Source organism: Heteronotia binoei, chromosome 8 (assembly GCF_032191835.1).
Source record: "Heteronotia binoei isolate CCM8104 ecotype False Entrance Well chromosome 8, APGP_CSIRO_Hbin_v1, whole genome shotgun sequence".
In the NCBI taxonomy this organism is placed as follows: Eukaryota; Metazoa; Chordata; class Lepidosauria; order Squamata; family Gekkonidae; genus Heteronotia; species Heteronotia binoei.
This window is the reverse complement of record NC_083230.1, coordinates 126,287,274-126,309,522: the sequence shown is the minus strand read 5'-3', so window position 1 is coordinate 126,309,522 and position 22,249 is coordinate 126,287,274. Positions and strand designations below refer to the sequence as shown.

Sequence of the window (22,249 nt, the reverse complement as noted above, 5' to 3'; positions counted from 1 at the left end):
CTTTCTTTCTCCTTCCCTCCCTCCATCCCTTCCTCCCTCCCTCCCTTCCGTCTTGTGGCTCCCTCAAACATCTGACATTCATGTCTTGCAGCTCTCAAACATCTGACGCTTATTCTATATGGCTCTTACATTAAGCATGTTGGCTGCCTGTGCTATAGAGTCTATTGGACATTTGGTTAGCGTAACAGACTTTGCCCAGTCATAGAAGCGTGATCCTGAGGGGCAGTCAATGACTCTCCTAAGAAGTATATTGCAAAAAAAAGAGGACATTTATTCAAGGAGATCCAGTTCACATTCAGGATGCAGCCGAGAGGAGAGAGAGTAGACTAATCTGAAGAGCCTTCCCTGTCAAAGTGGTTTGGTTCGTGGTTCGGCCATGGACTGCATTTCTAAGAACATAAGAGAAGCCATGTTGGATCAGGCCAGTGGCCCCTCCAGTCCAACACTCTGTGTCACATAAGAGCATAAGAGAATCCCTGTTGGATCAGGCCAGTGCCCATCCAATCAACACTCTGTGTCACATAAGAGAAGCCATGTTGGATCAGGCCAGTGGCCCATGCAGTCCAACACTCTGTGTCACATAAGAACAATAAGAGAAAGTCCATGTTGGATCAGGCAGTGGCCCATGCAGTCCAACACTCTGTGTCACATAAGAACATAAGAGAAGCCATGTTGGATCAGGCCAGTGGCCCCTCCAGCCCAACACTCTGTGTCACATAAGAACATAAGAGAAGCCATGTTAGATCAGGCCAGTGGCCCATCCAGTCCAACACCCGGTGTCACATAAGAACATAAGTGAAGCCATGTTGGATCAGGCCAGTGGCCCATCCAGTCCAAACACTCTGTGTCACATAAGAACATAAGAGAAGCCATGTTGGATCAGGCTAGTGGCCCATCCAGTCCAACACTCTGTGTCACATAAGAACATAAGAGAAGCCATGTTGGATCAGGCCAGTGGCCCATCCAGTCCAATACTCTGTGTCACATAAGAACATAAGAGAGGCCATGTTGATCAGGCCAGTGGCCCATCCAGTCCAACACGCTGTGTCACATAAGAACATAAGAGAAGCCATGTTGATCAGGCCAATAGCCTATCCAGTCCAATACTCTGTGTCTCATAAGAACATAAGAGAAGCCATGTTGGATCAGGCCAGTGGCCCTCCAGCCCACCACTTTTGTCACATAAGAACAGAAGAGAAGCCATGTTGGATCAGGCCAATGGTCCATCCAGTTCAGCACTCTGTCACATAAGCATATAAGAGAAGCCATGTTGGATCAGGCCAATGGCCTATCCAGTCCAACACTCTGTGTCACATAAGAACATAAGAGAAGCCATGTTGGATCAGGCCAATGGCCCATCCAGTCCAATACTCTGTGTCACATAAGAACATAAGAGAAGCCATGTTGGATCAGGCTAGTGGCCCTTCCAGCCCAACACTCTGTGTCACAGAAGAACATAACAGAAACCATGTTGGATCAGGCCAGTGGTCCATCCAGTCCAACACTCTGTCTCTCCTAAGAACATAAGAGAAGCCTTTTTGGATCAGGCCAATGGCCCATCCAGTCCGATACTCTGTGTCACATAAGAACATAAGAGAAGCCATGTTGGATCAGGCTAGTGGCTCCTCCAGCCCAACACTCTGTGTCACATAAGAACATAAGAGAAGCCATGTTGGATCAGGCCAATGGTCCATCCAGTCTAACACTCTGTATCACACACAATGTTCCCTCTAAGCTACAGAGTCTTGTGAGCAAAAATTCTGCTTTGTGAGCTACTGGCATTAAAGTTGTGAGCTACTGCATCAATTAGTTTGCTGTAGGGCCATTTTTTTCTGAGCTGAGACAATGTGTGAACTGGAGGCTAAAAAATTGTGAGCTAGCTCATACTAACTCAGCTTAGAGGGAACACTGGTCACACAGTGGCCAAAAAACCCAGGTGTCACCAGGAGGTCCACTAGTGAGACCAGGACATTAGAAGCCCTCCCACTGCCCCCCCCCCAAGCACCAAGAATACAGAGCATCACTGCCCCAGACAGAGAGTTCCAACAATACGCTGTGGCTAATAGCCACTGATGGACCTCTGCTCCATACGTTTATCCAATCCCCTCTTGAAGCTGTCTATGCTTGTAGCTGCCACCACCTCCTGTGGCAGTGAATTCCACATGTTGATCACCCTTTGGGTGAAGAAGGACTTCCTTTTATCCCTTCTAACCCATCTGCTCAGCAATTTCATCGAATGCCCACAAGTTCTTGTATTGTGAGAAAGGGAGAAAAGGACTTCTTTCTCTACTTTCTCCATCCCAGGCATAATCTTGTAAACCTCCATCATGTCACTCCTCAGTCAGCATTCCTCCATAATAAGTTGAATAACGAAAGATGCCCAGCACACCCCCAGAGCTAGAAGACTGCCAGAAGGTGTCCATGTCAGCCCATCAGATGCCGTGATACAGACAGTGAAGCAGGATGTAAACTTTATAAATAAAACTATAAATAAAATAAAGCTAAAACAAGACCCTCCGGAGATCCACCTGTCAAGGCTCAGCAGCGATCTTTTCCTTTCAGATCTACAGCTGGATGGAGGATTTTGTGGCTGCAAACCGGGACCTAGTCAGCCGACTCCTGATTGGACGGAGCTACGAAGGACGGCCAATCTACGTCCTCAAGGTACGTGACTTGCAGGCTTAAGGTACCAATCGCCGTCCATGTGAGGGGGGAGAGATTTTTTTCCCCCACCTTTAAAAATGCTAGCAGCAGATAGGTTTCAGTTAACAACTGAGTGGGAACGGAGGGGTTACAAATTCCTGTTCCATCTAAATTACAGCTACCCTAAGTTAAGAAGAAGAAGAATTGCAGATTTATACCCCGCCCTTCTCCCTGAATCAGAGACTCAGAGCGGCTCACAATCTCCTATATCTTCTCCCTTCACAACAGACACCCTGTGAGGTAGGTGGGGCTGAGAGGGCTCTCACAGCAGCTGCCCTTGCAAGGACAACTCCTGTGAGAGCTATGGCTGCCCCAAGGCCATTCCAGCAGCTGCAAGTGGAGGAGTGGGGAATCAAACCCAGTTCCTCCCAGGTAAGAGTCCACACACTTGACCACTACACCAAACTGGCTCTCTATGGTGCAGAGTGGTAAAGCAGCAGTACTGCAGTACTGTGATCTGAGTTCTCTGCTCACACGACCTGAGTTCGATCCCAGCGAAAGCTGGTTCAGGTAGCCGGCCTGAGGTTGACTCAGCCTTTCATCCTTCCGAGGTCAAATGAGTCCCCAGCTTGCTGGGGGGAAAGTGTAGATGACCGGGGAAGGCAAGGGCAAACCACCCTGTCAAAAGCCTGCCGTGAAAATGTTGTGAAAGCAACGTCACCCCAGAGTCGGAAATGACTGGTGCTTGCACAGGGGACCTTTTCTTTAAAGAGCCCCGTGGCGCAGAGTGTTAAAGCTGCAGTACTTCAGTCCTAAACTCTGCTCACGACCTGAGTTTGATCCCCGGCGGAAGCTGGGTTTTCAGTTGGCCGGCTCGAGGTTGACTCAACCTTCCATCCTTCTGAGGTCAAAGGAGTCCCCAGCTTGCTGGGGGTAAAGGGTAGATGACTGGGGAAGGCAAGGGCAAACCACCCCGTATAAAGCCTGCCGTGAAAACGTTGTGAAAGCAACGTCACCCCAGAGTCGGAAACGACTGGTGCTTGCACTGGGGACCTTTCCTTTTCCTAAGTTAAGTTTATTTTTCAGAGACTGATGGAAATCCATTATCTACGTTGGCTCTGAAAGGAGAATCTTGTGCGCACTTACTTGGTAGTCAACAACGCCGATTAGCATAGAACAAAGTAGGAGTTCAGTCGCACCTTAAAACCAACAAAGTTTTATTCAGTACGGCTGCCCAGCTGGATCTACCGATTCACATAGTAGGACTTACCTCCAAGAAGCTAGGATTGTGCTGTTAACCTTTTAAAGCGGGGGTGTGGAACTCAGTTGTTATGCGGGATGGATATGACACAAGCGAGACCTTATCGGGCCAGGCCATGTGGGTCATAAAAGTGGCTGAGATATACATTTGATAAGGGAAGAAGAAGAAGAAAAAGAAGACTGCAGGTTTATACCATGCCCTTCTCTCTGAATCAGAGTCTCAGAGCGGCTTACAATCTCCTATATCTTCTCCCCCCACAACAGACACCCTGTGAGGTGAGTGGGGCTGAGAGAGCACTCCCTAGAAGCTGCCCTTTCAAGGACAGCTCTGTGAGAGCTGTGGCTGACCCAAGGCCATTCCAGCAGCTGCGAGTGGAGGAGTGGGGGAATCAAACCCGGTTCTCCCAGATAAGGGTCCACACACTTCACCACTACACACCAGACTGGCTTTCTGAAGAAGATAATGGATTTATATCCCACCCTTCTCTCTGAATCTCAGAGTCTCTGGGTGGCTCACAATCTCCTTTACTTTTTTCTCCCTCAAACCAGACACCCTGTGAAGTGGGTGGGGCTGAGAGAGCTCTGACAGAAGCTGCCCTTTCAAGGACAGCTCTGCGAGAGCTGTGGCTGACCCAAGGCCATTCCAGCAGCTGCGAGTGGAGGAGTGGGGGAATCAAACCCAGTTCTCCCAGATAAGAGTCCACACACTTCACCACTACAGTAGACTGGCCCTCTGAAGAAAATATTGGATTTATATCCCACCCTTCTCTCTGAATCTCAGAGTGGCTCACAATCTCCTTTACTTTTTTCTCCCTCAAACCAGACACCCTGTGAGGTGGGAGGGGCTGAGAGAGCTCTGACAGAAGCTGCCCTTTCAAGGACAGCTCTGCGAGAGCTGTGGCTGACCCAAGGCCATTCCAGCAGCTGCGAGTGGAGGAGTGGGGAATCCAACCCGGTTCTCCCAGATAAGAGTCCAGACACTTCACCACGGCACTAAACTGGCTCTCATTTTTATGACGCACTGGCCCACCGGGTGGGAACTGGAGGGGACTATGGTTTTTATCGCCACTGAAAGAAGAGTTGTGGTTGTTGATTCCTCTTGCAGTTCAGCACAGGAGGAGACCGGCGCCCCGCCATCTGGATCGACACCGGCATTCACTCCCGAGAGTGGATTACCCAAGCCACAGGGCTCTGGACAGCCAACAAGGTAACACGGAAGGAGGCACAGGCCGGGTTTGGTGAGGCTGGGAACAGCCAGAGGACGGTAGTCACCAAAATGAAAATGTAGTAGACTGCTTTCCCACCACCCAGTTATCGGATGGGGTTACCTATGAGACATTGGGAGCTGCGGGTACTTGATCGCAGGTATTTTTCAAAAGGTGGGAGCCTTGCGGCGCTGGGTGGAAAGCTGCACTGCTGCAGTCTAAGCTCTGCTCATGACCTGAGTTTGATCCTGGCGGAAGCTGGGCTCAGGTAGGCGGCTCATGGTTGACTCAGCCTTCCATCCTTCCGAGGGTGGTAAAATGAGTGTCCAGCTTGCTGGGGGGAAGGCAATGGCAAACCACCCCATAAAAAGCCTACCAAGAAAATGTCGTGATGTGATGTTACCCCATGGGTCGGTAACGACCCAGTGCTTCCACAGGGGACTGCCTTCACCTAAATGCAAAACACGGGATCTTATTGCTAGATCTATTGCTGTTCCAAAACGGTTTGTGAAATATGGAAGTGCGAGTATCTGAACATCTACTGGTCACCGCCCATGCCAGCACCAATGGTGTTGTGTGGCATTTGGAACTATGGCTAGATTATCACTATTTTAGTGAGAAGTACTGACAACAGTGAGAACTGCATGGCGGAGAGTAGTAAAGCTGCAGTACTGCAGTCCTAAGCTCTGCTCACGACCTGAGTTTGATTCCAGCGGAAGCTGGGTTTTCAGGTAGCCGGCTCGAGGTTGACTCAGCCTTCCATCCTTCTGAGGTCAGTCAAACGACTACCCTAGCTTACTGGGGGACGGGGGGAAGTGTAGATGACTGGAGAAGGCAAGGGCAAACCACCCTGTAAAAAGTCTGCCAAGAAAAAGTCCCGATGTGATGCTACCCCCGGGTAGGTAACAACCCGTTGCTTGCACAGGGGACTACCTTTTCCTTTCCGCCCCCTACAATTAACAGGGATCTCTCCTCTTTTTACAGATTGCCAGCGAATATGGCAAAGATGCTGCACTAACTGCTGTGCTGAATTCCATGGACATCTTTTTGGAGATTGTCACCAATCCGGACGGCTTTGCTTACACTCACACTACGGTAAAGTCTTCTGAGAAGGAAAGGGTCTGAAACGTTCAGGGCCAGATTCGCAGGATCCCAGGCCAACAGAGACCTTTTTGCTAGTATCTGAGAACACCTAAGGAATAAGAAAGCCCTTAACTGGCTTCCAATGCTGAGTTCTCTTCAAATTTAGCACAGCTGAGAACATCGGTTCAGTGTCTGAATACAGCTCGTGTGTGTGTCTTCTTGAGAGCCAGCACTGGTGTCGTGGATAAGTGTGCGGACTCTTTTCTGGGAGAACCGGGTTTGATTCCCTACTCCTCCAATTGCAGCTGCTGGAATGGCCTTGGGCTAGCCATAGCTCTCGCAGAGGTTGTCCTTGAAAGGGCAGCTTCTGTCAGAGTTCTCTCAGCCGTACCCACCTCACAGGGTGTCTGTTCTGGGGGAGGAAGGTGGGAGAGCCAGTTTGAAGAATAAGATATTGGATTTATATCCCGCCCTCCACTCCAAAGAGTATCAGAGCGGCTCACAATCTCCTTTACCTCCCGCCCCCCCACAACAGACACCCTGTGAGGTGGGTGGGGCTGGAGAGGGCTCTTACAGCAGCTGCCCTTTCAAGGACAACCTCTGCCAGAGCTATGGCTGACCCAAGGCCATTCCAGCAGGTGCAAGTGGAGGAGTGGGGAATCAAACCCGGTTCTCCCAGATAAGAGTCCGCACACTTAACCACTACACCAAACTGGGAGAACCGGGTTTGATTCCCCACTCCTCCACTTGCACCTGCTGGAATGGCCTTGGGTTGTGGGGGAGGAAGATAAAGGAGATTGTGAGCCGCTCTGAGACTCTTCGGATTGGAGGGCGGGATATAAATCCAATATCTTATTCTTCAAACTGGCTCTCCCACCTTCCTCCCCCAGAACAGACACACTGTGAGGTGGGTGCGGCTAAGAGGGCTCTTACAGCAGCTGCCCTTTCAAGGACAACCTCTGCCAGAGCTATGGCTGACCCAAGGCCATTCCAGCAGCTGCAAGTGAAGGAGTGGGGAATCAAACCCGGTTCTCCCAGAAAAGAGTCCGCACACTTAACCACTACACCAAACTGGGAGAATCGGGTTTGATTCCCCACTCCTCCACTTGCAGCTGCTGGAATGGCTTTGGGTCAGCCATAGCTCTCGCAGAGCTATCCTTGAAAGGGCAGCTTCTGTCAGAGCTCTCTCAGCCCCAGCTACCTCACAGGGTGTCAGTTGTGGGGGAGGAAGGTAAAGGAGATTGTGAGCCGCTCTGAGACTCTGATTCAGAGAGAAGGGTGGGGTATAAATCTATGGTCTTCTTCTTCAGAATCGCATGTGGCGAAAGACCAGATCTGTCAATGCTGGATCGTCTTGCATTGGCGTCGATCCCAACCGGAACTGGGATGCTGGCTTTGGAGGTGAGTGTGTTGTTTTTTGGGGGGTTCGCTGTTAACACCCTCTTTGATAACTATTACTTTCTGGTATTGTGGACTATTGATACCGGTTGGCAACTCAAGATAACTAACAACCAGGGCTTTTCCTTGTAGCAGGAACTCCTTTGCATATTAGGCCACACACCCCTGATATAGCCAATCCTCCAAGAGCTTTCAGGGCTCTTAGTACAGGGCCTACTGTAAGCTCCAGGAGGTTGTCTACATCAGGAGGTGTGGCCTAAACAGTGCTTTTTGTAGCAGGAACTCCTTTGTATATTAGGCCACACAACCTGGATGTAGCCAATCCTCCAAGAGCTTACAGGGCTCTTAGTTCAGGGCCTACTGTAAGCTCCTGGAGGATTGGCTGCATCAGGGGTGTGTGGCCTAATAGGCAAAGGAGGTCCTGCTAGAATTCCTTACAGGGATCTTCCTACAGGGCCTGCTGGAAGCTCCAGGAGGATTGGCTGCATCAGGGGGTGTGGCCTAATAGGCAAAGGAGGTCCTGCTAGAATTCCTTACAGGGCTCTTTGTACAGGGCCTACTGTAAGCTCCAGGAGGATTGGCTGCATCAGGGGTGTGTGGCCTAATATGCAAAGTAGTTCCTGCTACAAAAAAAAGCACTACTAACAACACTGGTCTACTTTACTGGCTCCCAATGCCGGGTTCTCTTCAAATCTAGCAGTTATTGTATGCAAGGGCAATTTATACATTACCACTGTGATATGGTCTGACCTGGCAATTTTGTCATATCTTGGAACCCCTCATTAGCACTTGGTGAAAGACCACCAAGGAAATCCAGGGTTGTTATGTAGAGACAGGCACTGGGAAACTACTTCTGAATGTTTCTTGCCTTAAAAGCCCTACGGCACGAGTGTCAAACATATAGTTTGGGGGCCGAATCAGGCCCCTGGAGGGTTCCTATCAGGTCCCCAAGCAACTGGCCGTCGTCTGCTTCCTTCTCCCTCTCTCTTGCTTCCTTCTGCATCACAGCTTGCTTTGCCAGGCTTGCTCAATCGCACAGGAGCTACAGAGCAAAACCTCTATTTTCTCCATTGGCTGAGGCTCCTCCCTTGGGGAAGAAGGGGGGGGAGGGAGAGCTTGCTTTGCCAGACTCTCTCAATTGCACAGCAGAGCTACTGAGCCAAGCCTCATTTCCTTCTATTGGCTGAGGCTCCTTCCCCTCCTGTTCCCTTGGGGAAGGAAGGAAGGAAAGAGCCAGAGCTTCCTTTGCCCAGTTCCCTGAATCCCATGGGAGATATGTAAAGAAAGCACCTTTAAGACTAATGACTGTTAAAGTTTTAATCGTGTTTTATTTTTTAAAAAATACATTATTAATTGTGTACTTCTGTGTCCTTTGTAAAGTTTATATCTCTGCATTACATTTTATGACACACACGGCCCGGCCCAACAAGATAAGAACATAAGAACATAAGAGAAGCCATGTTAGATCAGGCCAATGGCCCATCCAGTCCACCACTCTGTGTCACATAAGAACACAAGAGAAGCCATGTTGGATCAGGCCAGTGGCCCATCCAGTCCACCACTCTGTGTCACATAAGAACACAAGAGAAGCCATGTTGGATCAGGCCAGTGGCCCATCCAGTCCAACACTCTGTGTCACATAAGAACACAAGAGAAGCCATGTTAGATCAGGCCAATGGCCCATCCAGTCCAACACTCTGTGTCACATAAGAACATAAGAGAAGCCATGTTGGATCAGGCCAGTGGCCCCTCCAGTCCAACACTCTGTGTCACATAAGAACATAAGAGAAGCCATGTTAGGTCAGGCCAGTGACCCACCCAGTCCAACACTCTGTGTCACATAAGAGAAGCCATGTTGGATCAGGCCAGTGGCCCCTCCAGTCCAACACTCTGTGTCACATAAGAGAAGCCATGTTGGATCAGGCCAGTGACCCACCCAGTCCAACACTCTGTGTCACATAAGAACATAAGAGAAGCCATGTTGGATCAGGCCAGTGGCCCATCCAGTCCAACACTCTGTGTCACATAAGAACATAAGAGAAGCCATGTTGGATCAGGCCAGTGGCCCCTCCAGTCCAACACTCTGTGTCACATAAGAGCATAAGAGAATCCCTGTTGGATCAGGCCAGTGGCCCATCCAGTTCAACACTCTGTGTCACATAAGAAAAGCCATGTTGGATCAGGCCAGTGGCCCATCCAGTCCAACACTCTGTGTCACATAAGAACATAAGAGAAGCCATGTTGGATCAGGCCAATGGCCCCTCCAGTCCAATACTCTGTGTCACATAAGAACATAAGAGAAGCCATGTTGGATCAGGCCAGTGGCCCCTCCAGTCCAACACTCTGTGTCACATAAGAACATAAGAGAAGCCATGTTGGATCAGGCCAATGGCCCCTCCAGTCCAATACTCTGTGTCACAGAAGAACATAAGAGAAGCCATGTTGGATCAGGCCAGTGGCCCATCCAGTCCAACACTCTGTGTCACAAAAGAACAGAAGAGAAGCCATGTTGGATCAGGCCAGTGGCCCCTCCAGTCCAACACTCTGTGTCACATAAGAACATAAGAGAAGCCATGTTGGATCAGGCCAGTGTCCCATCCAGTCCAACACTCTGTGTCACATAAGAACATAAGAGAAGCCATGTTGGATCAGGCCAATGGCCCCTCCAGTCCAACACTCTGTGTCACATAAGAACATAAAAGAAGCCATGTTGGATCAGGCCAGTGTCCCATCCAGTCCAACACTCTGTGTCACATAAAAACAGAAGAGAAGCCATGTTGGATCAGGCCAATGGCCCATCCAGTCCAGCATTCTGTGTCACATAAGAACATAAGAGAAGCCATGTTGGATCAGGCTAGTGGCCCCTCCAGTCCTCCAGGGTCACCATATATTGGCTGCAACTTAATGGCACTTTCATCTGCCGCTGGTGTGATATGGCAGATACTCCTTATGGCACGATCCCAGGCCACATCACTAATTTTCGGTATACAGAATCACGTGGGAACTTTCCCACATCCCCCCCTCTCAAACAATCTGTAGCTGCTGCAATCCGTGAACTGGGCCTAAGAAAATGCAAACAAAAGTATCGACTACTGCAATGTGCTACAGGTGGGGCCACCCCGTGAGGACTGTTCGGAAACTGCAAGTAATGCCAAATGAAGTCGCCTGCCTTTTTAATGGGCACTGGGTTCTAATTTGGCTTCCTTCTGGATTCTGCCACAGGCCCCGGATCCAGCAGTAATCCTTGTGATGAAACATACCATGGGCCCTTCCCTCACTCAGAGAGCGAAGTGAAATCCATCGTGAACTTCATCCTAGGCCACGGAAACGTGAAATCCGTGCTGTCCATCCACAGCTATTCCCAGATGTTGATGTACCCCTATGGCTACAAGGCAGAACCGGCCGCTGACCAGCAGGAATTGGTAAGACGTGGTCCCCTCTTGTGCACCGATCTCTGTTTTAGTGTTAGGCAGGGCTTTTTCTGAGCAGGGACGCACAGGAACACAGTTCTGGCTGGCTTGGCCTCTGGGGGTGTGGCCTAATATACAAATGAGATCCTGCTGGGGTTTTCCTACTAAAAAGCCCTGTGTGAAACAGCAGTGATATCAGGCGGTGTGGCCTAATATGCAAATAAGTTCCTGCTGGGATTTTTTCCCCTCCCCTACCAAAAACGCCCTGCTGTTAGGGTTATGCACAAAGAATCGTGGGAACTGTAGTCTGATAAAGATGCATTGAACTGGTTGTTGTGGATTTTCCGGGCTGCGTGGCCGTGGTCTCGGCATTGTGAGACCTGACGTTTCGCCAGTAACTGCGACTAGCATCCTCAGAGGTATAAGCCAGAAAACTGGAGTTCTCTCTGGTCCCTTTCTGGAGTAGGGTTGCCAAGTCCAATTCAAGAAATATCTGGGGACTTTGGGGGTGGAGCCAGGAGACTTTGGGGGTGGAGCCAGGAGACATTAGGGGTGGAGCCAAGATCAAGGCTGTGACAAGCATAATTGAACTCCAAAGGGAGTTCTGGCCATCACATTTAAAGGGACGGCACACCTTTTCAATGCCTTCCTTCCATAGGAAATAATGAAGGATGGGAGCACCTTCTTTTGGGGCTCATAGAATTGGACCCCCTGGTCCAATCTTTTTGAAACTTGGGGAGTATTTTGGGGAGAGGCACTAGATGCTATACTGAAATTTTGGTGCCTCTACCCCAAAAAACAGCCCCCCACCAGATACCCACGGATCAATTCTACATGATTTTCTATGGGAATAAATCTCCATAGGGACTAATAGAGTTCCCAGCAGACATTTCCCTCCCCTTCTCCCGCTTTCTGATGACCCTGAAGTGGGCGGAGGGTCTCCAAACCGGGGGATCCCCTGCCCCCACCTGGGGATTGGCAACCCTAATCTGGAGTGTCCCTATCAGGCCTGTCAGCAAGTCTGCTTCCTACTCCCTCTCTCTTGCTTCCGTCTGTGTTGCAGCTTGCTTTGCCAGACTTCCTCAATCGCACAGGAGCAAACCCTCTGTTTTCTCCATTGGCTGAGGGTCCTTCCTTAGGGAGGAAGGGAAGGCGGAAGAGTTTGCTTTTCCAGGCTCTCTAAATCACGCAGCAGAGCTACTGAGCCAAGCCTCTTTTCCTTCTATTGAGTGAGGCTCCGCCCCCTCCTCATCCCTTGGGGAAGGAGGGAAAGAGCCAGAGCTTCCTTTGCCCAGTTCCCTGGATCACGCAGGAGAGATACAAATTCTTTAACTGTGTATGTCTGTGTCCTTTATAAAGTTTATATCTCTGCCACCTGGCACTACATTTTATGACACACATGGCCCGGCCAGACAAGGTCTCATTTATGTCCCATCCATCCCTCATAACAAATGAGTTTGACACACCTGCTCTAGGGTCAGGGGGAGGAGTGGGGTAGAAATGTAAGCAAAATAAGAAGGAAATAAAATTTGGAATTTAGTGCCTGCAAAGCACAGGCTGTTCCACAGAGCCACATCTCATAAGAACATAAAAGAAGCCGTGTTGGATCAGGACAGCTGCCCATCCAGCCCAACACTCTGTGTCACATAAGAACATAAGAGAAGCCATGTTGGATCAGGCCAGTGGCCCATCCAGTCCAACCCTCTGTGTCACATAAGAACACAAGAGAAGCCATGTTGGATCAGGCCAGTGGCCCATCCAGTCCAACACTCTGTGTCACATAAGAACATAAGAGAAGTCATGTTGGATCAGGCCAGTGGTCCCTCCAGTCCAACACTCTGTGTCACATAAGAACATAAGAGAAGCCCTGTTGGATCAGGCCAGTGGCCCCTCCAGTCCAACACTCTGTGTCACATAAGAACATAAGAGAAGCCATGTTGGATCTGGCCAGTGGCCCATCCAGCCCAACACTCTGTGTCACATAAGAACATAAGAGAAGCCATGTTGGATCTGGCCAGTGGCCCATCCAGCCCAACACTCTGTGTCACATAAGAACATAAGAGAAGCCCTGTTGGATCAGGCCAGTGGCCCCTCCAGTCCAACACTCTGTGTCACATAAGAACATAAGAGAAGCCATGTTGGATCTGGCCAGTGGCCCATCCAGCCCAACACTCTGTGTCACATAAGAACATAAGAGAAGCCATGTTGGATCTGGCCAGTGGCCCATCCAGCCCAACACTCTGTGTCACATAAGAACATAAGAGAAGCCATGTTGGATCTGGCCAGTGGCCCATCCAGCCCAACACTCTGTGTCACATAAGAACATAAGAGAAGCCCTGTTGGATCAGGCCAGTGGCCCCTCCAGTCCAACACTCTGTGTCACATAAGAACATAAGAGAAGCCATGTTGGATCTGGCCAGTGGCCCATCCAGTCCAACACTCTGTGTCACATAAGAACATAAGAGAAGCCATGTTGGATCTGGCCAGTGGCCCATCCAGCCCAACACTCTGTGTCACATAAGAACATAAGAGAAGCCATGTTGGATCAGGCCAGTGGCCCATCCAGCCCAACACTCTGTGTCACATAAGAACATAAGAGAAGCCATGTTGGATCTGGCCAATGGCCCATCCAGCCCAACACTCTGTGTCACATAAGAACATAAGAGAAGCCATGTTGGATCTGGCCAATGGCCCATCCAGCCCAACACTCTGTGTCACATAAGAACATAAGAGAAGCCATGTTGGATCAGGCCAATGGCCCATCCAGTCCAACACTCTGTGTCACGTAAGAACTTAAGAGAAGCCATGTTCGACCAGGCCAATAGCCCATCCAGTCCAACACTCTGTGTCACATAAGAACATAAGAGAAGCCATGCTGGATCAGGCCAATGGCCCATCCAGTCCAACACTGTGTGTCACATAAGAACATAAGAGAAGCCATGTAGGATCGGGCCAATGTCCCATCTAGTCCAGTACTCTGTTTCACATAAGAGAAGCCATGTTGGATCAGGCCAATGGCCCATCCAGTCCAACACTCTGTGTCACATAAGAACATAAAAGAAGCCATGCTGGATCAGGATAGTGGCCCATCCAGTCCAACACTCTGTGTCACATAAGAACATAAGAGAAGCCATATTGGGTCAGGCCAATGGCCCATCCAGTCCAACACTCTGTGTCACACAGTGGCCAAAAGATCGGGTGCTATCAGGAGGTCCACCAGTGGGGCCAGGACACTAGAAGCCCTCCCATTGTTGCCCCCCAAGCACCCAGAATATAGAGCATCACTGCCCCAGACAGAGAGTTCCAACGATACACTGTGGCTAATAGCCCCTGATGGACCTCTGCTCCAGATGTTTATTCAATTCCCTCTTGTAGCCACCATCACCTCCTGTGGCAGTGAATTCTATGTGTTAATCACCCTTTGGGTGAAGAAGGACTTCCTTTTATCCGTTCCTACCCGACTGCTCAACAATTTCATTGATTGCCCACGAGTTCTCGTATTGTAAGAAAGGGAGAAATGTACTTCTTTCTCTGCCTTCTCTATCCCATGCATAATCTTGTAAACCTCGATCGTGTCACCCCTCAGTCGACGTTTCTCCAAGCTGAAGAGCCCCAAGCATTTTAACCAGTGTTCCCTCTAAGCTGAGTTAGTGTGAGTCTGCTCACAGATGCTTAGCCTCCAGCTCACGCATTTTTGTCTTCGCTCAGGAAGGATGACCCCAGAGCACACAGCTCACAACTTTAATGCCAGTAGCTCGCAAAGTAGAATTTTTGCTCAAAAGACTCTTGCAGTTTAGAGGGAACATTGGTTTTAACCCTCCCGAAACATGTCTATAAAGACGGACACTGACCATAAATGTGGCAATGAAATCCTGCAAATCAAGGAAAAAAGCAGAAGAGGAATGCCATCCCCTTCTTCAGTTCTGCCGCGGGGAAGGTGACCCCAGTCCTCTTGACCAGGGGTGGGGAACGTTGGCTCTCCAGATGTTTGTTGCCTACAACTCCCATCAGCCCCAGCCAGCGTGGCCAATGGCTGGGGCTGATGGGAGTTGTAGGCAAAAAAAACCATCTGGAGAGCCTGTTCCCCACCCCTGCTCTAAACTCTTCACTCGACTCTAATCTCCCTTCCAGAATAACTTGGCTCGGAAGGCTGTTTCGGCTTTGGCGGACGTCTACGGCACGGCGTACACTTTCGGCAGCACGATCGACACCATCTGTGAGTAGCGGGGCTGCATTTCTGTCCCGTTTCCCAACTGGCTCGTTCAGCCCCCTGCAAGGGTCAGGAGCCAGGGAGAGCACCAAGAGGCAATGGAGCCCCCCGCCAGCCTGCATGCGTTCAGGCGATAGAGTTGCCAACCTCCAGGTAGTCGGAGGGAATACAAAGCACAATGCTTCCATGAAAACCAGGCTCAAGAAGAACAAACCAATACGAAAAAGTTATATCAAATACTAATGCCATATATTATAGAAACACAATTTAGAAAAGGGAATCCAGTCAGTCTCTTATACAAAATACAAGGAACGTATTCACTAGGGGAACCAAACTTAATTCCCCACTCCTCCTCCACATGTGGCCAGCTGGGTGACCTTGGGTCAGTCACAGTTCTCCCAGAGCTGTTCCTCTCAAGAGCAGTTTCTGTCAGAGCTCTCTCAGCCGCACCTCCCTCACAGGGTGTCTGTTGTGCGGGAGAGGAAGGGAAAGGAGATTGTAAGCTGCTCTGAGACTCTTGAGCGTAGGGTGGGATATTAATCCAATCTCTTTCTCCTCTTCCTCCTCCAGTCCTGCTAGTATCCGGTGAAGGGAACTTTGAGTCGCAAAAGCTGATGCCCCCAAAATCTTGCTGGACTCAAATCCAGCTCTTCTGCTGCAGATCAATATGGCCTCCCTCTGAAATTGTATAAAGGAGGACTGGATGAGGGTCATGGGGTCAGACTCAGTGGGGTTTAAGGTTCAGGGTTAAGTAGAATCGGATACCCCAAGAAAAGGGGCTTTGTCAGGCTTTCGTGCTGCCATCTTTTCTTGCAGATCGAGCTGACGGGACGACCATTGACTGGAGCTATGAAAACGGGGTCAAATACTCCTACACGTTCGAACTGAGGGACACGGGCCGCTACGGCTTTGTCCTACCTGCGGATCAGATCATCCCAACGGCGGAAGAAACTTGGGTGGCTCTCCTGAAGATCTTGGAACACGTCCGGGACCATTCTTTCTAACCAAGCAGGGACTCGGGGAGAGCGATCGACATAAATTTGCCAGTCACCACGGGATAATAAACAAAAAGGACCAGGGTGTGGAGGTTAGAACTGTTACAGCAAAATCGCCCCGTGTCCTATTAAATACTCCGTATAACTGTTCTTTATGATGTCTATCTAGTAAAGTCTGTGAAAAATCCTGCTATGTTTGTATATTATCTTTTATATGTATTACATACACCAGAGATGGCCAAACCTGTTTAATATAAGAGCCACACAGAATAAATGTCAGATGCTTGAGAGACACAGCACATGGTCAGATGTTTGAGAGCCACAAGACATGACGATCAGAGGAAGGAAGGAAGGAAGGAAGGAAGGAAGGAAGGAAGGAAGGAAGGAAGGAAGGAAGGAAGGAAGGAACATAAGAGAAGCCATGTTGGATCAGGCCAATGGCCCATCCAGTCCAACACTCTGTATCACACAGTGGCCAATACACACACACACACACACACACTGTGGCTAATAGCAACTGATGGACCTCTGCTCCATATTTTTATTCAATCCCCTCTTGAAGCTGGCTATGCTTGTAGCCGCCACCACCTCCTGTGGCAGCGAATTCCACATGTTGATCACCCTTTGGGTGAAGAAGAACTTCCTTTTATCCGTTTTAACCTGACTGCTCAGCAATTTCAATGAATGCCCACGAGTTCTTGTATTGCGAGAAAGGGAGAAAAGGACTTCTTTCTCTACTTTCTCCATCCCAATCATAATATTGTAAACCTCTATCATGTCACCCCGCAGTCAACGTTTCTCCAAGCTCAAGAGCCCCAAGCGGTTTAACCTTTCTTCATAGGGAAAGTGTTCTAAACCTTTATTCATTCTAGTTGGCCTTTTCTGCACTTTTTCCAATGCTATAATATCCTTTTTGAGGTGTGGTGACCAGAATTGCACACAGTACTTCAAATGAGACCGCACCATCGATTTATACAGGGGCATTATGATACTGGCTGATTTGTTTTCAATTCCCTTCCTAATAATTCCCAGCATGGTGTTGGTCTTTTTTATTGCAATCGCACACAGTCTTGACATTTCCAGTGAGTTATCTACCACGACCCCAAGATCTCTCTCTTGGTCAGTCTCTGCCAGTTCACACCCCATCAATTTGTATTTGTAGCTGGGATTCTTGGCCCCAATGTGCATTACTTTGCACTTGGCCACATTGAACCTCATCTGCCACGTTGACGCCCACTCACCCAGCCTCAACAGATCTCTTTGGAGTTCCTCACAATCCTCTCTGGTTCTCACTACCCTGAACAATTCAGTGTCATCTACAAACTTGGCCACTTCACTGCTTACTCCCAACTCCAAATAATTAATGAACAAGTTAAAGAGCATGGAATCAGTACTGAGTCCTGCGGCATCCCACCGCTTACCGTCCTCCACTGCGAAGACTGCCCATTTATACTCACTCTCTGCTTCCTATTAATTTGCCAGTTTTTGATCCACAAGAGGACCTGTCCTTTTACTCCATGAATCTCGAGCTTACTAAGGAGCCTTTGATACGGAACTTTATCAAAAGCTTTCTGGAAGTTAAAGTAAATAACATCTATCGCGTCTCCTTTGTCCACATGTTTGTTCACCTCCTTAAAGAAATGTAACAGGTTAGTGAGGCAAGATCTTCCCTTACAGAACCCATGCTGAGTCTTCCTCAATAACCCATGTTCATCAATGTGCCTACTCATTCTGTCCTTGATAATGGTTTCTACCAACTTTCCCGGTATTGAAGTCAGACTGACTGGCCTGTAATTTCCCGGATCTCCTCTGGAACCCTTTTTAAAGATGGGGGTGATATTTGCTACCTTCCAGACCAGTCCTCAGGAATGGAGGCAGATATCAATGAAAGATTACATGTTTTTGTCAGGAGATCCACAAGTTCAACTTTGAGTTCTTTCAGAACTCTTGGATGTATGCCATCCGGACCTGGTGACTTATTAGTTTTTAATTCGTAAATCAGTTGTACGACCTCCTCTCTTGTCACCTCAATCTGACTCAGGTCTTTCAACACTCCTTCCAAAAGTAGAGGTTCTGGAGCGGGCAAACACTTCTCATCTTCCACAGTGAAGACAGAGGCAAAAAATGCATTCAGCTTCTCAGCCATTTCCCTATCCTCCTTCAGTAATCCTTTGACCCCTTGGTCATCCAAGGGCCCCACTGCCTCCCTGACTGGTTTCCTGATTCTAATATATTTGAAGAAATTTTCATTGTTGGTCTTTTTGCATGTTTTTTGCAATACGTTTCTCATAGTCCCTTTTTGCCTGCCTGATCACAGTCTTGCATTTGATTTGCCACAGCCTGTGTTCCCTTTTATTAATCTCACTTGACCTAGTTTTCCACTGCTTAAAGGAGTCCTTCTTACCTTTTACAGCTTCCATTACTTTGTTTGTTAACCATGCAGGCCTTCTCTTATACCTGTTTGTGCCTTTCCTAACTTGTGGTATATATTTTAACTGAGCTTCTAGAATTGTAGCTTTAAATAGCCTCCAAGCTTCCCCAAGGGTTTTGACCGTATTTACCTTTCCTTTCAGTTTCCTCCTCACATGCCTCCTCATCTCAGAGAATGTACCCCTTTTAAAGTTAAACATGGTTGTGCCGATCTTTTGGGGCAATTCCCTACTTATACAAATGGTGAAATCAATAACGTTATGGTCACTGCTCCCAAGCAAGTAGGCATAAAAAAGCTCAGCTTGAGACCCTGGAGAGTAGACAAGACTGACTTTGACTCTCAGGCGGCTGAGAGGTGATATGATCACCATCTTCAAGTCCTTGAAGGGCTGTCCTATAGAGGATGGTGTGGAATTATTTTCTGTGGCCCCGGAAGGTAGGACCAGAACCAGTGGGTTGAAATTAAATCAAAAGAGTTTCCAGCTCAACATGAGGAAGAACTTCCTGACCGTTAGAGCGATTCCTCAGTGGAACAGGCTTCCTCCTCGAGAGGTGGTGGGCTCTCCTTCCTTGGAGGTTTTGAAACAGAGACTAGATGGCCATCTGACAGCAATGAAGATCTTGTGAATTTAGGGAGAGGGGTTTGTGAGTTTCCTGCATTGTGCAGGGGGCTGGACTACATGACCCTGGAGGTCCCTTCCAACTCTGTGATTCTATGACTCTATGACTTCAAACAGAAAAGTGTATTACATTTTCAATAGGTACTTCCATACATTAAAACTTGTAGTCACTTCACAGCTGTTTTTAACAATTTTTTGGCCGGAGGGACTCACCATACAAAATTATAAACATGGCATCTGCTTGCATCTGTGATTAACACATGGAGCTCTTGCAGGAGTTGTCCTTGAAAGGGCAGCTTCTGTCAGAGTTCTCTCAGCCCCACCCACCTCACAGGGTGTCTGTTGTGGGCGAAGAAAATAAAGGAGATTGTAAGCAGCTCTGACACTCTGATTCAGAAAGAAGGGTGGGGTATAAAACTGCAATTCTTCTTCTAAAATGGTAGGATTCTCCACAGTACCATTCCCAGGCCGAGGTCATTCCCAGTTCTTTTTATGATAATTTTTGGGCCTCATTTTGGGCAGGAGCTCACAGAAGCAGAGCTCCTGAACCTCTAAATTTTACTGTGCTCCTCCCCCCCCCCAAAAAAATACTTCTGGGCTCCATTGTTCAACCCCGCCCTTGTGAGAATTTTGCCAAACTCTAAGATTTGACAGACTTTCTAATATTTTCCCCCATAAAGAATGCGAAAAGAACCAAAATCTACAAAGCAGACAGATGGAAATCTTCCTCATGCCGCTGTGGCCACAGAGGAGAAAGTAATTGAAAAAGTATAAATCGATGGTGCGGTCTCATTTGGAATACTGTGTACAATTCTGGTCACTGAACCTCAAAAAGGATATTATAGCATTGGAAAAAGTCCAGAGAAGGGCAACTAGAATGATTAAAGGGTTGGAACACTTTCCCTAAGAAGAAAGGTTAAAATGCTTGGGGCTCTTGAGCTTGGAGAAATGTCGACTGCAGGGTGACAGGATAGAGGTTTACAAGATTATGCATGGGATGGAGAAAGTAGAGAAAGAAGTCCTTTTCTCCCTTTTGCACAATACAAGAACTTGTGGACATTCAATGAAATTGCTGAACTGCCGGGTTAGAACGGATAAAAGGAAGTCCTTCTTCACCCAAAGGGTGATTAACACATGGAATTCACTGCCACAGGAGGTGGTGGCACCTACAAGCATAGCCAGCTTCAAGAGGGGATTGGATAAACATCTGGAGCAGAGGTCCATCAGTGGCTAAATCCAATTCAAGAAATTTCTGGGGACTTTGGGGGTGGAGCCGGGAGACATTGGGGGTGGAGCCAGGAGACATTGGGGGTGGAGCCAGGAGAAAGGTTGTGATAAGCATCGTTGAACTCCAAAGGGACTTCTGGCCATTGCATTGAAAGGCACTGCACACTTTTGCCTTCCCTCCATTGGAAATAATGGAGGATAGGGGCACCCACTTTGGGGGCTCATAGAATTGGATCTACTGGTCCAAACCTTTTGAAACTTGGAGGATTGTCTAAGGAGAGGCACTGGATACTATGCTGGAAATTTGGTGCCTTTATCTCAAAAAACAAGCTCCCAAGAGCCACAGATACCTGGGCATCAAATCTCCATTATACCCTATGGGAATCGGTCTTCATAAGGAATAATGGAGAGCCCAGCAGACATTTCCCTCCTCCTCCCTGCTTTCTGATGACCCTGAAGTGGGGGGAGGGCCTCTAAACTGGGGGATCCCCTGCCTACACCTGGGGATTGGCAACCCGACAAGTCTTCCTTAGCTTCCTGTTTAGCTGAAAATGCTTTACCCCAGCAACAGCTTGCTTCATGCTGGATTGATTGAATTTGTGTTTTAACAATTTATTAATAGCATATGGTTACAAAACTTAATTATTTTTTAACTATTCCAGTACTAACCCATATGATATTTTTATCTCCCCTCCCTCCAATGTTGACTTCCCCGAGGTTATAGATTCAAATTCAGGATTGATTGAATTTGGATTGGAGAGTGAAGTGTTGTAGAATTGATGAATTGATTCAACTTGGATTGAGTTAGAGAGTGAAGTGTTGTAGAATTGATGAACTTATTCAACTTGGATTGAAGTTAGAGTGAAGTGTTGTAGAACTGATGAATTGATTCAACTTGGATTGAGTTAGAGAGTGAAGTGTTGTAGAATTGATGAATTGATTCAACTTGGATTGACGTTAGAGAGTGAAGTGTTGTAGAATTGATTGATTCAACTTGGATTGACGTTAGAGAGTGAAGTGTTGTAGAAGTGATTAATTGATTCAACTTGGATTGACGTTAGAGAGTGAAGTGTTGTAGAAGTGATTAATTGATTCAACTTGGATTGACGTTAGAGAGTGAAGTGTTGTAGAAGTGATTAATTGATTCAACTTGGATTGACGTTAGAGAGTGAAGTGTTGTAGAAGTGATTAATTGATTCAACTTGGATTGACGTTAGAGAGTGAAGTGTTGTAGAATTGATTGATTCAACTTGGATTGACGTTAGAGAGTGAAGTGTTGTAGAAGTGATTAATTGATTCAACTTGGATTGACGTTAGAGAGTGAAGTGTTGTAGAATTGATTGATTCAACTTGGATTGACGTTAGAGAGTGAAGTGTTGTAGAAGTGATTAATTGATTCAACTTGGATTGACGTTAGAGAGTGAAGTGTTGTAGAAGTGATTAATTGATTCAACTTGGATTGACGTTAGAGAGTGAAGTGTTGTAGAATTGATTGATTCAACTTGGATTGACGTTAGAGAGTGAAGTGTTGTAGAAGTGATTAATTGATTCAACTTGGATTGACGTTAGAGAGTGAAGTGTTGTAGAATTGATGAGCTGTGCATGAAGCAAGCTGCTGCTGGGATAAAGGATTTTGAGGGAAACAAGAAGTCAAACCGGTTAATCTTGTCTGTCGTACTACTGATTAATTGGCTACTGATTAATTGGCTAAGGAAGAAGATCAATTTCAGTGGACAAATTGCATGTGTTTATCTTGGAGGCTAAGGCT

The 22,249-nt window shown here is 47.9% G+C and overlaps 1 protein-coding gene across 1 annotated transcript in view; it reads left to right on the top strand.

Moving 5' to 3' along the window:
• The window catches only part of LOC132575776 (carboxypeptidase A1-like), a 34,029-nt gene extending 17,632 nt beyond the window's left edge, over positions 1-16,397 (top strand). Inside the window, exons 8-14 of the mRNA XM_060244467.1 lie at positions 2,563-2,664; positions 5,009-5,110; positions 6,093-6,203; positions 7,502-7,592; positions 10,812-11,011; positions 15,131-15,215; positions 16,026-16,397. Coding sequence (XP_060100450.1) covers positions 2,563-2,664; positions 5,009-5,110; positions 6,093-6,203; positions 7,502-7,592; positions 10,812-11,011; positions 15,131-15,215; positions 16,026-16,213 — 879 coding nt within the window. The 3' untranslated portion in view covers positions 16,214-16,397. The remainder of the gene's footprint in view (positions 1-2,562; positions 2,665-5,008; positions 5,111-6,092; positions 6,204-7,501; positions 7,593-10,811; positions 11,012-15,130; positions 15,216-16,025) is intronic.
• Positions 16,398-22,249: the final 5,852 nt, after the last annotated feature.